This window comes from Falco cherrug, chromosome 5 (genome assembly GCF_023634085.1).
Source record: "Falco cherrug isolate bFalChe1 chromosome 5, bFalChe1.pri, whole genome shotgun sequence".
Taxonomy (NCBI): domain Eukaryota; kingdom Metazoa; phylum Chordata; class Aves; order Falconiformes; family Falconidae; genus Falco; species Falco cherrug.
The window spans coordinates 28,449,961-28,476,191 of NC_073701.1; the positions used below are offsets into that span (position 1 = coordinate 28,449,961).

Sequence of the window (26,231 nt, forward strand, 5' to 3'; positions counted from 1 at the left end):
GTCAAAAGAACTCTTTCGGCACATCTATATAATGTCATGTAAATTCTGTTGACTTATGAGGTCAGTTTTTATTTTGTCAATAGATTGCAACATTTAAGAAGTAACTTCTGCTCTGCTCCTCCTGAGTGAGTAGCAGTTGTATTTTGGCACATACAGACATTTTATATAAACATGCCAACTTCTAATGCTTTAGATGGACTTGGCAGCTTGCTTCTATACTTTTTACATAGTTGAAGCCTCAGGAGTATTACTACTTGTATGAGACTATATTATATGGTACACAATATAACTAAAATTAACTTTTTGTTCTATTTTAGATAGCCATAGAATTATGTGTAGACTGAAAAGATGTGCCAATTTGAATCTAATATTCAGCTTTTCAAATATTGTTTCTTCTTTAACTGTGTGAAATACTGTAAATTCCCACTAAATTGGGAGCACTGTAGTGATACAGTATACAAATTTGTTGAAGAAATATATGTTACTGAAGACAGTCTGGTTTTGGCAACTGATAAACAAGCTGGAGGAGTTGAACAGAAGCCTCATGACAAGAAGCAGTACAACAGCAAAGACGAATGCAGCATCTTGCACCTGGGACAAGGTGGCTTTCCACTGGTGCAGGCAGGCAGCTGGCTGGTAGCAGCTCTGCAGGAAAAGTACCAGGGAGCACTGGTGAGCAACAAGCTGAGCTGCCAGTAACTCGCCCTCACAGTAGCAGGCTGGACTGCAGCCTAGGCTGCGTTAGCAAGTGCCTAACCAGCATGGAGAGCAAGCCATGTGCTTACTATTTGTGTGACTGCAGCAGAGCGATGTTTAGCATGGAGAAGACTAAGGAGGAATCTGCAGGCTCTTGCAACCTAAAGAGAGGGCCAGAGTCTTTACAGACATGCACAGACAGCAAAAGGGAAAGAGGCAACATCGCAGATAGCATCAAGGGAATTTCGAAAGAGAAAATTTGTCATCACAAGAGTGTATTTTGAGCCCTGGAACTGGTTGCCCAGAGGTTGTGGAGTCTCCATCCTTCAAGACTTCTAAAACTTGCTTTATTAAAGCCCTGAGCAACCTGATTGAACTTAAAAATTAGCTCTGTGTTAAACAAGTGTTTGGACTACATGACTTCCAGGGATACATTCCAGCCTTTTTTCCCCCCATCCTCTTTTTTTTTTTTTTTTTCTTTCTCTCCTGTGATTCTGTATCAAGCTGAAAGCAAGATTAAAGTTTTCTTGTAGAACATTATTTGCTTCTTAATGGGAATATGTAAACTGAATATATTTCTTTCTAGATTCTTCTACTCAATTCATTCTTCAATTTAACTCCATAGGATAATTCTGTGTTTTGACTTGGTGCTGTTGGCTGAGTAAGGTCTATGGGTGCTAGTCATCAGCTGAAACCAGTGTCTCACCAAAGTACTTAATCTTTGTGAAAATGAGATTTTATTGGAGGTATTCTCTTTCTGCTGCATGTACTGTTGTTCCTTCTGTATAAAAAGTTATTTTTTTAAAAAAAAAGAAAAATGTATTTAAAGTCTACTGATGCATTTCTAGTTCTACTGTTTTGTTATGGGATCTTCTGCTGTGACATTGAGTAACAGTATACTGCTTGAGAGCTTTTGTATTCATAAAAAATAGAGCTGCTCATGCAGAATTTAATGGTATAGAACCCAAAGCCAGTAGCAGCTCCCATCTTTCCATGTTCATTGTTTATTCTTTTAAGATAAATCATTTGACTTCAAATTTACATTACTAACAGATTAAGCTGCTAGCGTAAACATTGTAGGATTGAATATTTTGAAAGATGTGTGTAATTTTCTGAAGGAACTAAGCCCTCGAGTATCCGGAAGCAACGTAACATTGCATGTGTTCAAATAATGTTTTGCAATGTTCATGAGAAAAGGAAGTAAGTATTTAGAAAAGTATTGGTGAAATGGTAACAGTTTATGCTTCTTATTTTTTGTTTACTGAAAATAATTCTTGCCACATGGAGGTTTTACTGGAATTTACATGAAAAGTTGATCCTAGAAGTAGGAGAGGGACACTTGTGTTACTGTACTGCCAAAAAAATGCCATTATTTATAATTGGGGAGCCTTTCAATTTACTTCTGACAGTAGAATTGGGCAAGAATGAAAATGTTTTGGGTTTAAGTCTCCAAGTTTGGGGTCTATTTGTGAAACGCTAGACATCTGAAAAGAAATAATAACTAGTTCTCTGTTTCCTGCAACTTATGTCCATCCATTAAAAATGAAAGACTTAAAATTTAGAATTAGAAATAGTGATGTTCAGCACCATTTTTTAAAATACTTTTTCTTAGTCCTCACTGTCAAATTATCATTCTCTTTGTTAATTCTGTGGGGATGATGACACATTTTACATAGGTCCGTTCTGATGGATTCTGAACTTCCATAAAAAAGATTGGGCCAACCATTGTTTACTTGACAAAACCAGCCTGGGTTAGGTGAACCTGCGCATACAACCCAGATAAATAAATTAATAGTAAAATGTAAACAAAAATAATAAAAAAAGTTGTGGCAGCACTACTGAATGCTGGTTATTTTTTCTCATAACTTTAATATTTTTTTTTCCTCATGCAGACCCCGCAACCCCGCAGACTTCTTCGTCGGTTCAGTTCTCCTGTAACTTTAGTTAGCAACATATTATGCATAGAAAACTTAAAGAAAACAAATTTTTCCTTTTTTTTTTTTTTTTTTTTTTACAAAAAAAAGTGTTTTTCCCTAAAATAAATATTCTTTGTGGCATTGAAAATTTATGCAGCTTGGCATAGATCTTGGTCTTTCTGGAGACCTAAATAGAAAATTCTGTTCCCTGCTGCTTGGATGTTAGGTTTGTAATATCTCTGTTGTTTCTTGTCTGTAAAGGTTGAACACGTCCTTGATTAACAATGACATGCTTATATAGCATGAAACACACGTTCCTTAACTGATTCAGATTTTTGAAGATACTCTGTACTAATTTATTTGGTGCAGAAATAATTGTGATACTTGGGTACAGATCAAAAATTTTCTTGTTACAAAGACAAAGTTGATGGAAACAAATATATACAAACAAATTGGCAGTATTGTTTAACTTGGCTATATTTAATAAAAACATAACAGGCAAATTTAATGTTACTGATTGTTATTTATTTAAGAAACTTGGTCAATGAGTAATCACATTAATTTGATTTTCCACCAAGTTTATGTATAAACTCATACAGATGTTAAATTATTTCAAAGGATCACTTCTACATGTTTATGAATGACTTTGTAATACTGCAAACTTGTACTCTGTAATACTACAAAATAGTTGGGCAAACGTAGTTGTATTCTAACTGAAATAGTTTTTTATACTATTTACAATGAAAGAACAGTACCAGAGGTGAAGGATGGTGAGCAATGAGCTAGGTCGGTTGTCAGATACAGATGGTAAAAAGCAGATTTCAGCTTTCTCTTTATTATTGCCCGAGATGTATTTAACTGTAGCACAGTATTTCGGCAATGCAGCTAACATAGGTTACAAAGATTGCTCTCTTCTTTAAAGTAGTTTTAAATTAGACCGTGCAGGTGTGTTGAAACTGTGAATTATGATTTCTTTTATCTTTGTATATATTTAATCTACTAAAGAGTTGGTTGTTGGTTCAGAATGTTTAATTTAATGAACTGAAAGCCATTTCTTCTTTGCATCCTACTGAAAAATTTGACCCTATCATTTTGTTCATATTCCTGGGAAATTTGAGTTAGTTTAGAATGAGTTTATTTCATGATCATTCTGAATTTAGATTTCTGTTTTTGTCTGAGGTTACTACATCATTAAAACAGCTGCTCTTCCTTCACAGGCCTATGAAGAATACACCAGCAAACTAGATGCTTTACAGCAGAGAGAACAGCAGTTATTGGAATCCATGGGGAATGGAACTGATTTCTCTGTCTCAAGTTCAGCTTCAACAGACACAGTTGCATCATCTTCCTCTTCTAGCCTCTCTGTAGCACCTTCATCCCTTTCAGTTTATCAAAACCCTGCTGATATGTCACGGAATAACCCTAAGTCTCCACAGAAGCCTATTGTTAGAGTCTTCCTGCCCAACAAGCAAAGGACTGTGGTGAGTCAGTTTCTATTCACGTACTTGTAACCTCAGTATTTCCTGTATCTCTCTCCCTCTGTATGTAAAACTTAATTTAGGAGCTGAAAAAATACCTGTGTAGAGGTCAAAGAGGTGTCATGATCACTATTTGTGCTCTGCCACACTTGTTTTGATACGTTGAATGTTTTCTACAAGTTAAACACAAAGATGTCCATTAGAGCAATAATCCAGAATAAAAACCTTTCAGTTTTGTAACAACGAAGATACTTCAAGAATTTTTTTTTTCTCAAATCAGCTTTCTTGGATAAATAGTTATTACTGTTTTACAGTGGTTAGGAGGGGGCAAGAAGCTATGTTTCTTGTATTATACAAAATTGTTGAATAGTTTAACAGGGCAAGATTGGGGAAAGTTTTCTATGTCAGTTACTAGCAGCAGTGAACGCTTTAGAGCAAGTCCCAGCTTCCTGCATCTAAGGAGGGCTGCACAGAATTGCTTGGGTTTTGGTTGGTTGGTTTTCTTCCTCCCCACTCAGTGTGGTGAGTGTTTCATGTTGGGACCTTGATGCTATGAGGCCCGATGTAGAGAACTGGCTAGAGGAGGGACATAGTCGCTGTTAGGAAGGTCAAGAAGTGTTGCCCGCAAACTGCTTAGAACCTGTTATTTATTGGTTTTGACAATGTTGCAGTGATTCCTGCAGTCATGGAAGAAGAGTTGACTTTTTGCTGGCTATTTAATTGTCCCTTATAAGCAGGATTTTCTGATCGGATAAGAGCTACCAATTGAAGAACTTCTGATATGTGCTTTACCATAATATACTGCAAACATATATGTGAAATTACTGACAAGCCATAGTCTAGGCTCTGTTTTGCAAGGTGGTGCATACCCTTCACTTAAAAGGGGAGTTGTGGTTCCAGAGAAAGGGGGAAAATAATGTCCATCCCTCCGCTTCCCCAGTCCCACTGAACAAAAGAGATCATAAGACTTTGTGTGAACAATAGATTAAAGGACAGTTTTAATCTGAATTTTTTTCTTAATACTGCTTAACTGTTAAACATGTGGTTAAAGACTGTAAGTAGTATTTGGGTTTCAACCTAGAGAATGGGGGTTTGGTAATGTCAGCTTTGGCATATGAGGATTTAACGTCAACTATGACGGCAGTGCAGAGGTACATTCTTAAGCAAGGTGATCTTGTTGTCTGCCTGTGAGGTATAGCTAGGCATGTAGTACTACCTGCATTGTGAAATTTGGTTGGTGCAAAGGTGTTGCAGCACTAGCAAAACTAGCCGGCTGTAACAAGGCTTTTACCATCACATACCAGGTTAACTTCAATAAGTAGCTCCCATGCCTTGCCCCTGCACAGCCACCGATCCCCCGCAGAGTTTCAAAAGTTTGTCTACTGTCTGTGCTGTTTCTTCATCCTCTTCAGGCCAGTCCACCCTGCTTCCTGCCTCTGCTGATCCAGCCTCTTCCTTCTCTGGGCTCCTCTTCCAGCCAGCCTCTCCTCATCCAGGCCCCTTTGTTCTCCCAGGGCCTCTCCTACATCTGGGGTGCATGCACTCTCTCCTCCCTCTGTTTCTTCTGGCTCTCTTTTCATCCAGAGCTTCTCTTCTATACCCCTTAGAGCTATTTAACTACTTAGCAGGAACCAGCCACAGCTGCACATTATCCACATCAGCCAACCCACTGCCCCTGAAGCCAGCCCACAGCTGTATATTATCAATGTTAATTAACCTGCCTTAATTCCTTTACAATTACTCTACACGAAGGTACTGGATTTTGGAGAGGCTCTGTTTTTGTCTTTGTGTGTTCTGGCCCACTCTCTCTAGCTATTGTAGCCACAGCCCCCGTGATGGTGTTGTCCCAAAAGTTGTTTTTGTTTCTTTCCTGTAGTGTGTCACAGTATATCACTTCCTGCCTTGTTCAGTGTATTTCCTTTTCAGTCTCTCCTATGTGTTATCTCACCCTCTTCTCTAAGCCGTATAGTATATTTCTACTCTTATTTTCACCTCATCTACCATATTATTCTGCTCCTTTAACTCTCCTGCTCTTTTTCATCTCCTCTTCAATTGTTTTATAGGAAGTGTGGTAAGGCTTTTCTTAAGTCTGAGCTCTGTTTTACTTTTGAAAGAATCATTTTCTATAAAGAATAGTTTGTAATTACGGAATATACTACATCAAACTTGTAGGCAAGAATGTGGGGGGTTTTTTGATGTTGAAATGTATGTCACTAAGTTTAAATTATTTCTGAATAAGTAAATCTGATTTCAAGTTAGGAAAGAGACAACTGAATTTCAGTGTGAACTAAGTAGTAAAATTTTCAGCCAGTACAGAACTGTCTTGCTTCATCTGAGAGAGTTTCGTGCATGTTGCTGGTCCATTTTATTCAAAGTAAAACAAGTTGACTTCAACCATCTTTAAGTTCTTAAGCAATAGTAACAGATCAGCTTGGTATGCTCAACATGTGTGAGACTGTGCTTTGCCAGACTAGCATTTCTTCTCACTTCTACCCCTAAGCTTTGGGGTTTTTGGAGGATGTTGTGATTCTGTGGTATGTCACGCTCCTTAGGAGCTTGCAGATTTAACTAGGGAGGTTAAAGTTCAAGAGTGCCAGCTTGTCTTGTCATGCCTTGACTATAAAGGTTAACTTTGTAGCTTGAGTAGGTGTTGTCATTTAAGGAAGGAATTGTAGCACTTAGCAGTATACTCAGTGACAGCCTGCAGGGCAATAGAGGTTTTTTTCCAGCACTGAATCTGGACGTTCTTCCTTGGCTGTGAGAGGCAAATGTGGTTTAACTTGGGTGTAGTCAGGGAGAGGCTCTTGCTCCTGTCCCCGGGTCTCCACCAGAGTCTTACCAGTCTAGCCCTGCAGCTTGTTTCCAGCTTGCTAAATGTGGGATACTAAGAATAAAGCTTCAGGAAGATCTGTAGTCTTGTGCTGTGGTAATTTAAAAAAAAAGGAAAAGGGGGAAAAAAAAGTGTGGTACCAACAGAAGAGTAGGAGACAGGCTAGTGGTGGAAGGAAGGTGCAAGTCCCTTTATCTCAGATCTGATGTGAGTTTGTAGATGCCTTTACATAAAGAAACAGACAGATGCTTGCAGATGCATGGAGGTATGAGCTACACATACGGAATTACTGGCTAGAAACTCAGGTTGACAGGATTTAGTTTCATATGCTGTATAGCAAGGTGGAGGTTGGCTCCAGCTCTGCTAGGAGAGACCTGTTTTTGATTGAATTTGTTATTCTAAATAAGCAATTGGAAATACATGCTCGGGTCTGGTCAGCTGGTACTGCAAGCTGACTTCTTTTTACTTCAGTTTTACATACTGCTTGGATCTAGTTGTGTTGCTGGATTGCACTGTTTTTTTTAGACCTAGTAAGTTAACTCTGGTTTGGAGGTTGGAAATAGTACTTACAGGAACTCCTAGTGCTGGGGTTATTGGCCTTGGAGCTGAAGGTAATTTCTCTGAAACCTCAAACTGCTCATGTTACTGAGAAAGTAATTCCTTGTATGGCAACTCTTCATGTAGTTACTCTGTTTTCAATATTTATTGATCCTACATGTAGTCTGTTGAAAACTAAGGGAATTCCAGTAGCAAACCCAATTCAGAAGGAATTGTAGTTACAGTGCAGTTTTAACTGCCAGTAGTCAGATGATAGGCTGCTAGCCTAAAAAGCACCTAGCAGTTTTCAGTGGACACTGAGATTACTTGATGCAGTAGGCTTCCTTTGTTCTCTCAGTGGATAGAAAGCATTGCACACATTTTAGTTTTCCTTCATAACCTGTGGGTTTAAAAACAGGTGTCTTGTGTCTCATTTGTGCCCATTAACTGAGCCATTTGCTTACGTAGCCGTGGTGGTAGTTTAGGGTTTTCAAGCATTATTCAGATGTGATGGGTTGAAGCAGGAGGGAGATTCCTTGTGAAAATACATGGTACCTGCCACTAGGGCCTCCTCCCTGCCCAAGTCGCCATATGGCTGTTAAAATAAAGATAAAATGTGTCCTACAACCAAGTGCATAGCTGGGAGAGGAGAGATGTTGAAAGTTGCAGTGTTGCACGAAGCTTCCCCCCACCCCAACCTTAACTGCTTTCAATTAATATCTACTTCTGAAAGAAATCTTTTTTAGTATCACAATATTTTCAGTCTCTGCCTCCAACCACAGACCCACTTCAGGAGCAGAGAAGCTTGTCAGATACTAGAGTGACCTTGTTTATCTGGGAATGCAGTTAACAGTTCTTGAACTGACTTAATTTGAAGTGACTGGAATAGAGTTGGTAATGGAGAACCAATCTCCGTATTTATCGTTGATCATACACTGCAGCAGTCCCAAGTACTGCAGCAGCCTTCTGCTACTTGTTTGGAGCTGTTAAAAACACAGGAGATGGTGGGGGGCGAGGGGGATATACTTACATTTTTGACTAGCAACTGCCTTGTTACTTGTCTGTGGTTTTTGTTTACTAGTAGTATTGTTTGTGTATAGGATCCAGCAAATAGATCTGTTTGAGTTGGCCCCAGTTATAAATACAATGTGAGGAGACTGGAATAACAAAGAAGTGAGAACACATTGATCTGATCAGTGTTAAGTGATTTTGGTGCATAGGTAGTGTAGGTGATGTCGTTTCTTTGTATGTGTTCAGATAAAGCAGCGTGTTGGATGAAGTTTTTCCTAGTGTAGGAAAAGGTTTGAAGGTGCTTCCTGGAAAGCATAGCCAGTACATGGTAGAGCCTACTGCTCCTGATCAGTTAGCAGTTGAAGTCAGCATCTTGATTCAGCCAGCAACACAGCAAGGTTAGAGCATAACTTCTTTTGAAATCAAATCCAAGTAGCTGGCATGGTTAGTTGGAGGGGAATCAATGAATAAGTACTGTCATGAATAGAAGATTGTTTTCCTCTGTAGTCAGCCTGGGAAGGGATGAAGAGAAGTTTCCTTCTCTGAACAACCTTCTAGAAAAACAACAGATCGTTTACCCCCTCTAGAGGGGGGGTAAGTGTTTATCACCAATAATGCAGAGAGATAAATGCCTGAAATACATATACTTCCTCTTTCCTTAGCGGCATGGTTCAACTAGCAAGTTAAATGTCTTTTGGAGAAACATTCTGCATAAATGTGACCAGGATAAGTCTGTGCGGGTGGGTTTGTTTTGTTTTGTTCTAGGCCAGAGAGAGGGATGTTGAAATAATAAAAGTGCAAGATGGTAAAAGGCTACCTAAGATCATCAGTTGTTTTGCAGAACAAATTGATGAGGCTTATCCAAACTGTGGGTGGGAGAATTTAGGGGGAAATTAGTTTAAAGCTTGTTTGGGTTGGGAATCTGAATGGCTGTAGGGTGGATAGTTAACAGAACTGCTAATTAAGGGAGAGCTTTTGGATGGGAGAGAGAGGTAAGAACTCTGACCTTCAGCTGGCTGCTGGAAGTCTGGGAGATTATGTTAAATGTTGAGGCTTGCTTTTGGTGCAAGGGAGATAGTCTTGAATGGGACGTGGATGATAGTGTGTCAGCATAAAAGCATAGGTTATGTTTACCAGTGAGATTTCTGAGGGAATGCATGGGAGCAAGAAGAGAACACAGCCTTGTGGGATGTTTAGATAATTGTGGTGTTGGTTAGGATTATTTTTTTTCCTCCAGTTTATATGACTGTATGATTGAAGTTGCAAGCTGAGAGAGAAAAGAAACAGAAGGCAACACTCATACACATTAACAGAAAGACACACACAGCTGGTTGTTGGGAAGGGGTGGTAATGCAAGGAGAATAAGGATTAATAAGTAATCCAGAGGTATGGGAAGAAGTCATTAAAGATCGCAATAGAATAACTTCAGTTTAATGTAAGAGGTAGAAGCCAGTGGAGAAGTTTTAAACTAACTAAAAAAGAGGAGTTCCAGGCAATGAGCATAAACAGCTTTCTGTGAGTGTAAAGATTACAGGAATATGGTATTTACATGTAGGACAAAATTTGAGCATTTTTGGGGATTGCTTCTAGTTGTGTGATTATTTTTTTTTCCCTTTTTTTTCTGTGAGGGTTTGGGGCAGGATTTGTTTTTTGAGCACTTGGGTGAAGTGTCTTTGGGACTGCCAATTTTAAACTGATAAGCTTGGGATGAGGAAAAAGTCCCCATTCTGAATTGCAAGGACTCTACCAATTTTTGCCTTCCTCTGTAAAAGCTGACAAAAAAGTTAATATTATTTAGAAATTTCATCTATTGAATTGCTTGTTTACTGTAGACCGTAAGACATTAGTAGGGCTTTTTAGACAGGTTTCATGTGGCACATCAGTTGTGGCTGGTCCCTTGCAGGAAAGCATTTTGAGAATGGAATAAACGTTTTGTGGATGTATCTGGAGTGTCTCTCTGTCACCGTGAAAGAGTACAAGAATAGGGCAGGCACGTATGATACTTTCCCCAAGTAGTCTTCCAAATTGAGCAATTTGTCACTCAGGAGTCTTATGAGTGTAAGCGTTTTCTGTTTGGAAACCCTCTGTCCAGTCTCCATTAAACCTACATGATGAATAGTAGAAATTTGTGTCTTAGGGTAAGGAACTCCACAGGCATGGTTATATGGGGTGTGAGGTAATGATATTCTGTGTTGGTCTGTAAATCTGCTACATGCTAGCTCTCTAACTTTACACTGAAGGAAATAAAGGCTTCTGAGAAAGGCTGTTTAATACAAGGCCTGGTACGGAAACAGATAGCTAAAACTAGTCATAACTGCACGGAGGAACAGTCTTAGGAGATTTCTGATGATGTAGTGAAGTTTAGTAGGAAAGAAGATAATGTGGTAGGGGGGCTTCTAACTCAAGTACTTTATGAACAAGATGGTATAACTTGCTTCTCTTGGTAGCCCTGAGTGATTTTGATTACCCGAGAAATCTCTTCCAGCCAAGTACTTAGTGTGGGAAGAAACAGTCTGAAAGCAGATGAGCAGTCCTCAATGATGGTATGCTGGATTGGGGAAAATTAGAAAATTGGTGTTTAGGTACAAGAAATGATGGGCAGTTGAAATGCATCAGGTGGTGAGGTTTCTTGCTCTTAATCTCTACGTAGCCTGTTGCTGTCTGCTATACACTTCTAGGTTCCAGAGGAGACATTTGCTTCTTGTCTTCTGGCTGTGTTGGTGGAGTGGCTCTAAGGGTGGTGTGGAGTCTCTGCTGCTCTGTTCAGCAAGTTCTTTGCAGTTCCAGCACCTGCTTTCTGCGAGCATGAACCAGAAGTGAATTTGGTTGTTTTGAATTTCACTTCTGTCTGTAGTGGTCTGAGTAGTGACGGTGAAACAGGGGTGGGGGAAGCAGCAGGTGCTTCTTAGCTTTGGGAAAGCTTGGTGGCCTCCAAGTACTTCAGCTGTCTGCAGATTCAGGACAGGATCAAAATAAATCACTGTGTGTTTTCAGGATAGGATCAAATCATTGTGTGTGTTCACCTAGCATGAAGTATAAAAACTTCTATGACAGCTTCTAAACAAACAATAACTCTTTGGTAAAAAAATTTCCCTTTCTTCTGTGTTCAACTATAGAAGATTGTGTGGTGTTTTTTGGTTGCCTTTTTTAAGTTAATTTGTGTAAAAGCTTAGCATAAATTTGGATCAGGAAAGCTCTTTTCCAATTTGTTATGTGTTGATATGCTTCATAAAGTGTCATAGTTACATATGTATTAGAAAGTTAATGAAAGTTCTCAATATGCAAATGTGAGACTGGGTTTTTAAAAGAGAGAATTTGTATTTTTAAGATTTGCAGAAACTAAATAAAATTGTGAATGCTGTGCATGGGGACAACTCTTATTTCAGGCTTCTCACTCTTGTCACACCTTGATTAATTAGTACATCTACCTTTTAATTAGAGAAGTGATCATGTGGTCTTCTCTGCAGTCAAGAAGACTGAAAGAATCAGATATTTTTACCCTACCTAAATTCTTAGCATAAATTAATTCATCATGCATGCACAACTGGGATCCTTCAAATGTTCTGGGTTTGAATCTGGTATTCAATGCGTTTCTTTTGGCTTAAGGTCTGCATCTTGCTTTCTGCAGTTTATGCTGTTGAGTTTGTGCCTCAAGCTTACCGCATGGTAAGCACTGCATTTCTATAGGCATCCAAGCTGTCCTACCAGTTTCACTTGTCAAGTGTAAGGGAAATTCAGAGAAGGGATGTTCAGGCAGCTGAACAAACTAGTTTCTTGCTTTTAATTACACACCTGGTTTAACATGATGAGGTTTTCTAATAAAAAACAATTAAAAATTCCCATGCCGTATCAAACATGCAGCAGAAATAGAGCTTATTTATAGCCTATGCCATTGGATGCTTGCTGAATGTATCTGAATGCTTTGGAATTGTATGCATCATGTGAACCAGTCTGGTAGAATGAAGTAAATGGTAGTTTACTTTCAAGTAAACTTCACTTGAATTTTTATTTTTTTTTAATGCTTTGATCATCTAGGAGAGCTATTAGCCAACCTGTCCTATTGCTGAAAGGCAAAATCAAATCAGACTTAAGTTATCAGTTTTCATTGGGAAGAAATTTATGGAAGACCTCTTTTAGACTGTCAGTAAGCAAACAAAATTCTATTCTATCACACGAGTTGTACAATGATATAGACCCTACAGCTACCATGAGTAAGTCCTTCGTGTCTAGGAAAGCCTGAAGAATGTGTCTTTGGGCCATGTTCAGTGAAGCAAGGCGAACAGCAGTGCTACAGCAGACTGTACTGGTGTTCAGGTTGAGCGGAGGTAATTTTCTTCACAGCAGCTTGTATAGTGTTGTGGTTTTAAGACTCGTGACCAAAACAGTGCTGACGACACAACAGTGTGTTAGCTGTTGCTGAGCAGTGCTTGCACAGGGTCAGGGCCTTCCCTGTTTCCCGTTGCCCTGCCAGCAAGTAGGCTGAGGAGGGGACAATGGGGACAGCTGACCCCAACTGACCAAAGGGATATTCCATGCCATATAACATCATCCTCTCAAATAAAAAGGAGGGAAGTTTTTCCAAAGTTGCTATTGCTCATGGACTGGCTGGGCACCAGTCTGCAGGTGGTGAGTGACTGCTTCTGCATCACTAGGAAAAATTTTCCCTTCTTTTTTTTCTTTCACTTACTAAATTGTCTTTATCTCAACCCAGGAGTTCTCTTGCTTTTATCCTTCCACTTCTCCCATCCCACTGAGTAGGGAGTGAGCAAGCAGCTGGGTGGTACTTAACTGTGTGCTGGGGTTATCCCACCACGCAGGCTAACCTCAGTGTTGGATAAATTCAAAGTAAATTATTCTCTTTTCCACACATACTAATCTACTTCAATTTTATTGACATACAGTCTTAGTTTGCAAAGTCAAACAATATTGAAAACTTGCCATTAAAAAATTGATGGCTTGTGGCCTGGAATGCCTCGTGCGACATTGATCACTGCTTTTTAAGAGTATTCCTCGAGTGAGGTCAGCTTAGTGATTTCTTAAGAGATGCAAAGTCTGTAGAAACTAGTGGATGGTAGAGGAAAATATTGTTTGGAGTGTGTTTCCTCTACCTCAGGATGTGCTAGGCAGACACTTGATGGAATGCAGGTCACAAATCTGAAAATAATTGGAAAAAAAGTTTTAATTCCATGTCTTGTAAGTCATACATAAATTAATGGCTTCTTTTGTTGTTTAAGTAAACTAAATATTTGTAGAGAATGTGTGTACTACCTGGAGATGGAAGTATCCATTTGGGTTTAGGATCAGTTGCAACAGTTTAGAGAGGGATGTGAGTTCTCGCCTTTCTGCAGTAGTTACTTGCCCCCCTGCCTTTAAGTGTCAGGAGAGTGATCATTTGAGGCAGGATGCTGCACAAGTAGACTCTGCATCTGACCTGTTAGAAAGATTTATTTAAACTATTTTGTGACTTATATTTCTAATGCGTTTGGGCTTCGGTTTGGAGAGCAGCCAGCTGACTTTTTCATCACTTGAACAGAAACCTCAAGGTCCTGGTTTTTTATTCCCGTATAGTGGCTGTGGATATTTTTCTAGACGAGCATTTCTCTAAGTGTAAATTTAGACTCTAAAAGTCTAAAGCAATATTTTCCAAACTTTTTTTTTATTAGTGGGTCACTGTCAGTCTTCACAACTTCTGGCACTGGTATTCACCCTAAGATTTTAAGGTGGTGATCCTGCTGTCTACTATCACCTTGTAAATGATCAGTGTTCTTCTCAACAGTCTGGGAGCTGTCCCTCAAAAGCTTAAAAAATGACAGCGGAGGCTGCTGTTGACTAGGCACTGCAGGTTTAATCCAGTGCGGTTTAGTGATGGTATACTCAAGAGAAAACAGTTCTGTATTGACATACATCAGTCCATTGTGTTCTGCAAATGAGTACCCCTTAACTGCGTTGGAGGTGTTGAGTGGGTGCTGGTCACCAATGTGTTTGTAAGTTGAATGGGGATGCATTTGATGGAATGGTAAGTTTTGTGAAATGGATAGATTCTGTTCAGCTTCCCTTGGAAACAAGATTTAATGCGATGGAATTGTCTCCCATTTGCCTTATTAATGCGGTCCACTGAGAATGTGTATTCTTGAATGCTGCTTTCTCCTGGAAGCTGGTCAGAGCTTCATGCCCTGAAATCCACACAGCTGTGTCTGAAAGCCATGTTCTTCATTTCACAGAGGATGTGATGTTTAGCATCATCTTATGTCCTCTTTGCCACAGAGAGGGTTAATTGTATCTGTTAGTGCTGTAAAAAGTGGGTGACTGTTTTGGTTAAACAGTTTGTCCTTCATATCTAAGATGAGAAACTAAATGTGGATCTCATGTTAGGTTTTCTGGTAAAAATCCAAACATGTCGGAAGACAAAACTAGTTATTTGGCCAAAAGATAGCTTAGCTTATTTCTCTCCCAACACACTGAATTCTGTGCGCATGTTGCTGGCAATTTTTAGTCATACAGGTAGCAGGGGGGACAAAAGTGTGATCTTTCAAGGTGTATGTGTTGAGGTAAGTCAGTCAGTACTTTGAAGTGATAGTTCAAAATCCATACTACTTGGAATATTCTCGCTATTGTACCCAGTACTCTGTTCTGTTTAGAATTTTTATGAAGCTCTAATGCTGAAGTAAGCTGAACTACAGTGCTAGGCTGAGGAAAAAACAGAACCAGCTGTTTTTGAAAAGTACAAGACAAACTATTCAGAGTGGTTCAACCTTTCAGAGAATACCTTTGCATTGATTTTTTGAAGTGCTTCTTAGTGTCTTCAGTCTCTTCACTGCTGTAAAATATTGGAAACTGCAGTAGTGTAAGGAAGCTTTTTTAACTCGGTGAGACTATGCCAGTTTCTGCTCTGATGTTAGAAGAGTGATGTAAGGGTTATTTAGAGATGTAGCCCTGAATCTCTTACTGAATCGGGAATGACCTGATTTACAGAAATAAATGATTTATGCGTTGGTTAAATGCTTGTGGGTGCAGTACTAAATATGTATCAGCAATGTTGTTATGAATACTTACTGTCCATAGAAATATTTTATATGAATAAATGAAATGAGAAAATTAAGTGCTGTAGTTTAACCTGTCTACATAGTAAGACTGCTTTGAGAATTTTTGTAATCTGGAATAATTTTCATTTGTTTCCTTGGGAATTCACATTTGCAAAGTTGAGCACGTGTTTTGGTGTCTTCCTGAATCACTACTTGCCTGATTCAAGATGCACAAGTAAATTACTTCCTCTGGTATGTTATTAAGCTACGCACTGAATACATCTTGCGGTCTGTATTGGCATTTCTGTACTATTCCTTAGTATTGGACAGCCCATACTGTTTCATGCTCTTTGCTTTTGAAAATGGTTTGCTGAATCAACTTTCAAATTGTTATGAAAACCTAAACATTCTTTGATATACGAATCTTAGGTATATAAGCAACTTAAAAAGAAAACCCTTAGCAATTACTGGAAACAGATCCCCTGATTCAGTAGCATGAATTTCTAGGAGGTGACTGTTGTGAAACATATATAGATTCCCTCAGTTAGAAAACAGAGGAATCAAAAGGTAATGGATGGACATGGGCAAAATGGGTTTGCAATAATATTAGGCATTCTTTGTTTCAGTAAAATGCAAACTTTGTTCAGTTTACTGGATTACAGTCATATGGTTGTGTATTTTAGAGGAGATCAGAAATTTTCTCATGAGGAACCAACTGTCAAAAAAACCCACTGATGTGATTCAGTTAAAATGCTCTGTGGGAATCCTGTCAAAACTCTTGATGGAATTGATAAACCCACTTTGGGTGCCTGCCTGCGTGCCATGGGTCCTGGAGGCAGCCTGGGGGCTCAGCGAGTTGGGGGACTGTGCCGTGCCAGGGCTCCTGCTCCGTGTGCTCCCAGGCTACAGGGCCACATGCTCTCCCTCTGGCTGGGTGTGAGTAGGAAGCTGTTCTGAAATGTCTGCTTTGGGAAGGCTATCTGTTAGCTGGAAAAAAATAATTTGTTTTGGGGGGTTTATTTAGATTGAGTCGCTCTCCAAATAACTTTTTTGGAGCAGGATTCTTCTTTAACTCTGATGTGATTTGCGTGCAAGAAGAAGATGGGGGGGTTGCAGGAAGGAGAGGTTTTAGAGGGAATGCTTTGCAGGGTGAGGTTTTTGCTTTACAGCAGGCGCTGGTAGGGACTGAAGGAGGGGGCTGAAGGGCTACATGCACAGATGGTGATAGACCGTACTGTACCAGTCTGGGAAAATGATTAATCAATACTACAGGGATTTATTCTAGTATTTAGTTCTTTTAATTTAGCCTTATGTTTCTCTGCTCAAGAGTTCTGTAAGAGAATGTTCTAAATGTGATGCTGATTCAGGATCCTGGTAATTTTTGAAAGTAATCAAAACAGTTGCCTAGCTGTTTAACTGGATCTTGGTGCAAATGGTGGTGAAGAGATCAAATGTTCTATCTGTGTTTCTAATTGGAAGTTGCATAAATATGGGTTGGATTTTAGTGTAGTGGACTTAAGGAAGTAACACTGAGGAACAGCAAATAGTAAGTGGCACATTTTTCATAGTCCTGTTGCACTTGCATTGCTGTAGGCAACCTTTAATCTGACACTTCCCAAGTTTTGAGCGCTTGCCTTGCTGACTTCATTGAACTCTTAAGGGGAAGCCTGTAATTCACAAATCTTGTTTTCAGCAAAATTTAAAAGCAAAAAGAAATTAAAAATTCCCTTGACATGGCATTACTTACGCCAGTGTAATTCATTCAGAGAGTTGGAACTTTTAGGTTCCTAATGCAGATCTTTGCTTCATGAGGTACTGGAGGGTGTCGTCACCCTTTATGGAGAATCAGTGCTGGAGGAAGATGTCTTCCAGTGAACATAAGGCTCCTTCCCTTTTTCTCTTCATCTCTTCTTTAATGTTAGTTACCCTTCTGCTGCATGGCTTTTCCTCCTTGTCCTGTTCATTCAGTGACTTGGGTCTTGATTTTACCACCCTGGTTTCTTTTAATGCTTATTGCCTTGAAGTTTTCTGCCGAAGCTTGAACCTCTCCCTCTACGCTTAGTTCTGACGCTTCTCTTAGGCACTCACTCCCTTCCCCCTGGTGCTCCTTGTCCAAAATGAGCCATCTTTTCTCCTAATCACAGTATGCCTGTTCAGCACGTGCCTTCATTGCCTCCTCAGCTATTTCAACCAGTTCTCCCCTACCTGGTAGTTTTATCCTATCTGTTTCCTACCCTCTGCCTCATGTAGCTCTTCAGTCTGTCTTCCCTCTGTCTTGCTTGGTTGTTTCCCACCAACCTGCTGATAGCAGTGCCTTCTCCCAGTATACACGTGCTTTCCTGGGTCAGTTCTTAAGTTTGTCCTGTGTCTTTGTTCCCATTTCTCCTTCATACCCAACCGCTTTCCTGGCTCTCTTCATTCCCCTTTTCCCCCCATGGTTTGTCTGTCACCTCTCAGTATTTGGATGTCTTTTTCCCCTGTGGATATCACTGATGAAGTAACTGAGGGTGCTGGAAAGGTAGACCTGAAGTGTCTGTGGGAGCTCTACCTCGATCCAGCAGGAGCCTCGGAGGAGAAATAGCCTTGAGCTGAAAAACGCTTGCTGCATCAGAGTGGCTCATGATTGCTCCTGTTGCGTGGGAGGTTGGAGTACACCTCTGAAATCCTCGAAGATTTTAATTGAATTTTAAAGAATTTTAAGAATTAAGAATTTAAGAAAAAATACTTACTCTGTATTTTTAAATATATATACTGGAGGCAGGGAGAAATTGTCACCCAACACTGAGGGGGCAGACAGGTTCTTTCAGGGATCCTTGGCAGAATGATGATGGCACTAAATCATAGCTGCAATTAAAGCTTTATTTTCTCAACAGGATATTATGATTAGTATAGCACAGAATTTATGATTAGAATGGCACAGGTTTTCGACAAGCAGAATCAATATTGTACAATTTATAAGTAGTGTAATGCAGAATTTATAATACAATTTATCATCTGGACCTTCTGCAGATGAAGTTAAATATTTAATATATGGTTTGCTGTATCAATAGAACAGTCATAATCTAGACTTGAAATTCATGTAAAAGAATATGAGTCGCTCTCTCAATCCTTGGAGGAAGCAGAGGGTGATGGAGGCATCCCTGGCCACTGGCAGGTCCCGGGTCTCACTGTCCAGCAGCAGCTCCAATCCATGTTCCTTTCTTAGGACTGGTAACTGCTTGGTTTTATGGACAGTGCTCTGGGTGCTGTTGCGCTTCCCTATTCTGTGCTGGGGCCATCGCCACTGCCTGGTGGCCCTGGGTACCTGCGACCTTCAAGGCCAGCAGGGGAAGGAGTTCATCAGCCTGACACCCAGGAACCTTGAGATGAGGAGGAGGGGAAGAAGAAATCTGTTTGTCGAATTGGTTCTCAGGGCCTTCAGGGCCTGATAATGAGGGGAAAGAGAATGCATATGTTGGCCCACTTGGTCACAGAGAATGGCTGCTTGCCTCATAAAATGGCGCTAGTTATGCTAACCACGTTGCCAGGGGTCGGGAGGACAGGGAACTGGTCACAGAATGACCCTGCGAACAGTTGGTTTCAGTGTGGACAACTAGTTTGGTAGAGACTTGAGCAACAGAGGACTGTACTGAGTTTTACAGTGGAAAGTTGTTGACTATATTGATGAAAATAGGTGCTCCCAGACTCTCTCTTAATACTTGTGACAGGTATTAGTTAACAATTATGGTTATTTTATGCTGGAGGAATGACCTAAAAGTGATTGAAAGCCACAGTGTTAACTTCTAGGATGGGAAGAAATTACTTAGATTAATAAAAAGATGCATTTAGAAGTAATGGAATGTGTAAAACCAAGTCACTTAAGGCTGAATATCAAGACTGTAAAGCAGTATGCTATGGGATGTTTTTTCCAAGGAATTAGTAGAAATCCTCTTTTTTTAAAATGTTTGTGTTGACCACGTGAAATGCACAAATATCCTGTAAGAAGCACTCCATATTTATGGGAGGAAGGTTGTGAAACAAAATATTCCTTTTATTTGTCTCTTCTGAGAGAGCATATGTTTGAGTTCTAGAAATGCAATATATAGCATAACCTCAAGTGGTGTTCACAAAGCTCCTTGAAATAGACTGCTGCTTTTCACTGTGATCCTTAAGTAGGACATAGGGCCTCTAAATACCCATGGAAATTTAAGTGCAAGGAGCAAAAACTAGGCTCCAATCCAAAGCCAGTTGAAGCTGATTAAGAGACTGCTTTTGGCTACTGAGGGCTCTGGCTTAGGCCACTAGCAAGCTAGAAGTCCCAGGTATTCAGAGAGACCTTTTTAGTTAAGTCTGTGAGTTTTTCTCTTGATTCATGTTCGAGGTGCTGTCCATGATTATAGGAGATGTCCCAGTGTGTATACCACCTAGTGTTACATATTTTCACTATTGAGTTCTAGAAATAGTAAATCACTTATACTCAACACCTTAACTACACTTAATCACCAGATTATGTATTGTTCTGTTTTTATGGCTTGACACTATATCTCTAGGTATACTTGTGATTTAATAGTATAATATACTAATTCCTATAGGAAATGCCTACAGCTAGAATAGAGGCAAGGAAAATATCTTTACTTTGCATAGTTTGCGGTTCTTTGGCTAGTTTTAGTGTGCTCCTCCATACTTCACGTCCTGTTAGATATTTAAACTTTTCAAATAGTGAAACAGAAGAGAGGAATATGTTTTTCAGATAGGAAGTGTCTGTAGAGTTGCAATTTTAAGTTAAACTGAAAGGAGAAGGTTTGTCTGATTCAGATGATGGTTTTGTTTTACTTGTTTGCATGCTTATCTTCTATTTTAGAAACAGAAAATATTTACATTTTATCATAATGGTATTTTCAGTGCAGTCAAGTTAGTTCTTTTATTTAAATTCCACTTGGTATATTGTATAACTTTGCAGCTTGGCCTGAACTTTTTATAATGTGCATAGTTATTAGCTATCTGTGTGCTGTGTCTCCACTTTCTTCAAGTTGAGAAGAGTTGGAAGTTTGGAGTTGGGTAAAGATTTTGTTCCAAATGTTAATAGAAATGTAGAACTTGTTCTCCCTTCTAGCTGAGCTATATTGCTTATATACTATTCACCAATAAAATTCTTCACAGTACAAAAACATTTTGAAAAATTCTTACCAAGCATTCTGTAAAACATCATGAAAAGTAAGTTTAACACTTGAGGGTCAAAATGTTTGCATTGGTTTGGGGGGATAAGTTAGAACTTGTTTTAATTGATTTCTTTTATATTTGACTTCTAGGTTCCAGCAAGGTGTGGAGTGACAGTCCGAGACAGCCTAAAGAAAGCTCTGATGATGAGAGGTCTTATTCCAGAATGCTGTGCTGTTTACAGAATACAAGATGGGTATGGTTTGTGTGTGATGGTTTTTGCTCTTAGGATCTCGTCTTGGAGTTACCCAGTATGGCCGATTCTATCCAGCATTGTGGAAGTTGTTTTCAAAGTTCGGAATGATGTGATACTTTGCACTAAAGCAATTTGTGCCTTGAAGACATGTCAAAAAAAAATGGCAAACACCTAGAAAAAGATTTAATCGCTTCAAGAATAGGTATAATATAGAATAATATGGGCTTATAGACTGCTGGCAAAACACCTGTTAATCAAACTTGTACTAGCCAAACAAGTATTAAATAGGTTTGTTAACTTTTTGGTTTTATTTGATTTGGTTATGGTGCATTCATAGCTGAATATAGAGTTCCTATGGAAGGAAAAAGATTTGAGTTTCCATCCCTGAAAAGTTTGTAGATTATCTTACTGCATAAAATTGGCCATCTCTTTGGAACTCTTACAGAACAGGTACTTTCGCAAGCACTTCATTTGATTAGAAAGGTATCTGTCACCTTGGAACCAAGGAATCGGGCACTACTGGAGCTGATTGGAAAAGTGCATTTTTCTCATGCAGTCTGTCCAGGGAAGCTGTGCTCTCCTTGGTATGTGCTGAGCTTAATGTCTTGCCTTTGAAGTTTCCTGCAGTTAGAGACTGGGTAGCAAGCCCCCACACTTTCTACCTGGTCTTACATCTTCAGCAGGGAGACCCGTAAGGGCTTGTGCGCTGGTGCTAATGAAAGGCTTATTTACACTTTAGAGAGAAGAAGCCAATTGGCTGGGACACTGACATTTCCTGGCTCACGGGAGAGGAGTTGCATGTGGAAGTCTTGGAGAATGTGCCACTCACAACACACAATTTTGTATGTACTGGTTTTTATGAAATGTTGAGTAGGGTTAAATCAACTTTGTACTTTGGAATTCAGATTAACAATTTTGAATAATATTTTGTATCTGTAGGATGTGGTGGGGGTTGCAAATGGACTTTTTAATCACAATAGCTTAAGTGAATTAGAATTGTAATTGAAATAAGTGATGTTAGTGCTTGATTGCCCTTAAAACTTTCACATATGGATGGAATACACCCTCTAAAATCTATAAATGTAGGGGGTTTAAATCAGCACTGCATTGCAGAGCTGTAATAATAATCTACTATTTTTGTATTGCTGTATCTATAAAATGTATTCTGGGCCTCCCTGCTGGCTCTGCAGCAGCAATTAACTAATGAACTAACTATTCCCAGAGCGGAGCTGACATCATCAATGATGCTAGTGCACAAATATGTTTTGACCTGATAAGGCACCAAGTAAATGGAAGCTGCTAAACAGAATCCATCTAAACATTTCCAGCTACATACAAAATCCTGGAAATAATGTTTGTCACATTGAGAAGAAAGACCTTTTCTTTAGATTAAAAAAACAAAATTCCGTTTGCAAGCTGCTTGATCTGTTTCACTCAAACAAGCTAATTTATATATGGCTAGTCACGTGAAAGTCTAGTAGATTTAACTTTTTTTATATGCTTTTGAAATTTTGATTATTACATGTAGTAATACAACTACTAGAATGTGTTTTAATGCCAAGTATTGCTGAATTTGAAAATTAAACTAAATCATTTCCCCCCCATAATATGGGGATAAAGTGTTCACCCTTTTGTGATTTAAAATGTTTCTGAGTTTCAGTAGTCAAAATTACAACTGTAGATGTAACCTTACATAGAAACCAAGCATATAAGCTGTATGTGTATTTCAAGTCCTGTGAGTGTTGGATAGAAATGTCATTTAGCTCCTGGAAAAATTAGAAGATGAGATAATCTTTCAGCAGCTTTTCTTTTTATAGGTTGTATCCAATTAAATTCTGAATGTTTGTCTCTAGCATAATAGTGCACTGTTTTGCTTCAGATTTGTTGCTGCTCTTCTTACTGCTAATGAAGTGAAGCATTAATTCCAATAAACAGTTGAAAGAAAATTTTAATGCATGAAGGCTGTTTCAAAAAGGAAACAATCTTTTATGTAAATCTGTTTGATACATGAAACTGTAGCTCCAGCATCAAAAAAGAGGCTTGTAAGTCTGTTTGAGGGAGGTAAAAGCAAACAGCCTATCTTAGGCTCACAGAAGGACACTAATTATGATTATTTTTGACAATATAGGTACGAAAAACGTTCTTCACGTTAGCGTTTTGCGACTTTTGTCGAAAGCTGCTTTTCCAGGGATTCCGGTGCCAGACATGTGGCTACAAATTTCACCAGCGCTGTAGTACGGAAGTGCCACTGATGTGTGTTAATTATGACCAACTTGAGTAAGTAATCACAATTGGTTTTAAAGTTGAGCCATTTATTAAGCTTACAGCTGCTAGTGATTTCTTATGTTAAATCTGTAATTCAGGAAGTCAGAGAAGGTGCCTGAAAAAATATAGGAGTTCAGCTGTTCTTGTGAGACTGCATAATTTGTATTCGTTCTGTGCTAGCTCAGACAACAAGTTCATATTTTTTTGCTGGACTATGAAATGCTTTCTTTGAACCATGAACGGGGTGGCTGAACACTTGACTGTATCAGACAGACTTCTCTTTGTTCACAGTTGTTATTCTTAGTCAAAACTGGTTCTTTATTACGTGATGGCTAGGCCCCTCTTTAAATGTTTAGATGTGGGTTTAAATGGGGGTTTATTCTCTTCAACCTGAGAAAAACTGTTGAGACACTAGTTCAATATGGTGGAATTGCAGTTGGTTTTACAGTGATTAAAACCAAATCCATTAGTGGGTTTGGTGCTTAGGTAAGAAACATAAAAGAGAATGTCCCAAACAGTCATGTGTTCTTGAATTTAATTATTGATCTATTTGTGTAAGTCTTTGATGTAGGTTAAGGATCTGGTATAAGCTGGCTCTGTGTTCTATTTTATTAGTTTCAGCAGAGTCTATTAGGTCTTTTAAATAGACTTTTATATAAGGAATCATTTAAGATGTTAGGTTTTCCCCCAAGAATAAATGTAATTTCTGCTTATGTTGGTATTTGTAACTGTTTCCTTGGGCATTCCTGGATTTTGTGCTCAGGACTTATGGATAACATAGTTCTATCCATTTGGCATTTGGTTTTTGGCATTGTATCAGTGCAAACATTAAAATAAGTTTGTGTGCTCAACATAGAAGTATACATAGTACATTCTTGGAGCCAGATGTTTGCAATTTCAACCAAAAGATTAAAAAGTTACTTTCTGCAAAGGTGTGTTTAAGGCATAATCTTTTGATCCTTTCTCAAAGTAATAATATTTTTAATCTTGCAGATTAGTGTGTTAGTGTAGTCTTTATTTTAAAATTTAGAATTTGATTGGGGGGGGAGATTTTGGGGTTTTTTTCTTCTTTCTTTCAATCTTTGAGTGTTATATTGTGAAGCTTCTGGGTTTTGCACAAGTTAGGTTGTTTTTGTTTTGTTCTTGCCTCACAGTTTGCTGTTTGTCTCCAAGTTCTTTGAACATCACCCCATACCACAGGAGGAGGCCCCCTTAGGAGAGACCACCCCAGCATCTGGATCGTACCCCTCAGTGCCCCCCACAGATTCTGTTGGGTATGACCTTATTCCTGCTGTTTAATAACATTTCAGTATTATATGCTTAGAAACACTCAAAATACTACTTTGCAACTCTCTGCATTTTTGTAATCCGGCTTGCCATGCAAATATAATCACCTATGCTTAACTTCAAAGAAGTGAATGTTTTCATTCACATGAATGATATAAATTAGTAATGAGCCAAAGTTAAACACATGCATAAGCATCTGTAGAATCGGGGCTTTAACTGTTAAACTGATTTCTTCTGCATGGTAGATTTGACCTGGTCTAAACTGGAAAGATTTTATACTTAAAAGTTAATACAAGCCAAAACTATATCCTCACAAATTCTTTCAGTTTGTGTTATCAAACTACAATTTATTTGCCTTGAAGTAACATTGACATACCTCTGTTTCAGAGTAAGCCACGCCACTATAAGATCAGTGTGAGCAGATGCCAATTGCAGGTTCATAATACTGCTTCAGTAGTTTTTCCACATACCTATTGCTTTAGTAACGTCCACACTAGCTGTCTCCCTCCTGTTTAGATGTTGAGATATAGCATCTTTTGCGGCAGACCCAGGTTTTGTAAAATTAGACTTCTAAAACTGACTACAACCTCCATCCCCTATATTTGCAACAAAGATTCTGGACCCTCTATGAAGAGACAAGTGATCATACCTAGATTATGTTCCCAGTAGCTGGGAGATCACTGACACCACCCAGCATTAGATAGTTGAACAAATCTCCAGGAAAGAGCAACTCAAGGATGTGTATCAAAGTCAAGAAACCTGATGCAGATTTATTAAGAACACTAAATACAAAAGCCTTCAGAAAAACATTCCTAGGACATATGTGCTGCATGGAGATGAAGTGAATTTGGCAGAGAGGCTCTCATGGAATAGCGAGCATTGTGCCCAAACTAAAGCAGAAACCCAGCTGGAAGCTACGCAGACACCTGTGGACACTGACTAGAAGAGAAATTCCCTGAACAGTCAAGACTATTTTATGAAAGATCAAATACTGTGCTTCCCAGGAAAACAGATTGACAGTCCTGCAGAGGGAACCTCATTTGGTAAGTACAAAGAGAGGTAATGTTATTATTTATACTGTTTTGTGCAGATTCAAGTAAATTTCAAAAGTGCCTCTTCCAGGTAGTGGATGTTGCCTTTATATCCCATGGCTGTTAGTAGAGCACGCTGTGGGCAAGGCTGCTGTTGTGGTTCTCTAAGATAAGTGGGCTCTGCCTTTCTCATGTCACAGCTGAAAATATAACCAGGCTAGAACTATTAACCTGGGAAGGAACTTATTCATACCAACTGTGTTAAATGCCTGTGAATGCCAAAGGCGTTTTACAGCCCCAATGCTAATATTGGTACACGCTAAATTTTCCTACTTCTCAGTTGCCTACCTCCTATTTGTGCTTTCTTACCAGTTTATGAGGATACAAGAAGGATGGATTATCTTAAATGATACATGTACTACTTCAGGCAGTTTTAATTCTGTGAGGTAAAAACAGAAACAAAAAAATTGGGAACAAATCTGGTTAATGCCTGGAGGTTTTGAAATTCACATATATAAAATATTATCATTTAAGTGTACTTGCCAGTTAAGTGTAAGGAGTTTTCCTGAGTGTTGCATCTGTAAATGTTTGTGGTTACAGGAGCTGTAAAAGGTTTCTAGCTTTCTGCTTTTTTTCCTTGCTGTACACTTCTTTGTTAAAGCAAAAAAAAAAAAAAAAAAAAAAGGCATACATCGTGCCTTCAAAATTCTGTGTATTTTGAAAATGGTTTGTGATTATCAGCTGGTGTTCATAACTAGTACGCATG

The 26,231-nt window shown here is 39.0% G+C and overlaps 1 protein-coding gene across 3 annotated transcripts in view; it reads left to right on the forward strand.

The window, feature by feature from the left end:
- The window catches only part of BRAF (B-Raf proto-oncogene, serine/threonine kinase), an 88,402-nt gene that overhangs the window by 23,513 nt on the left and 38,658 nt on the right, over positions 1–26,231 (forward strand). For all 3 annotated transcript variants that reach the window (XM_055710679.1, XM_027799371.2, XM_055710681.1), the window contains exons 3-7: positions 3,830–4,093; positions 20,779–20,882; positions 21,622–21,724; positions 23,011–23,159; positions 24,302–24,421. In XM_055710679.1, the coding sequence (XP_055566654.1) occupies positions 3,830–4,093; positions 20,779–20,882; positions 21,622–21,724; positions 23,011–23,159; positions 24,302–24,421 (740 nt within the window). The remainder of the gene's footprint in view (positions 1–3,829; positions 4,094–20,778; positions 20,883–21,621; positions 21,725–23,010; positions 23,160–24,301; positions 24,422–26,231) is intronic.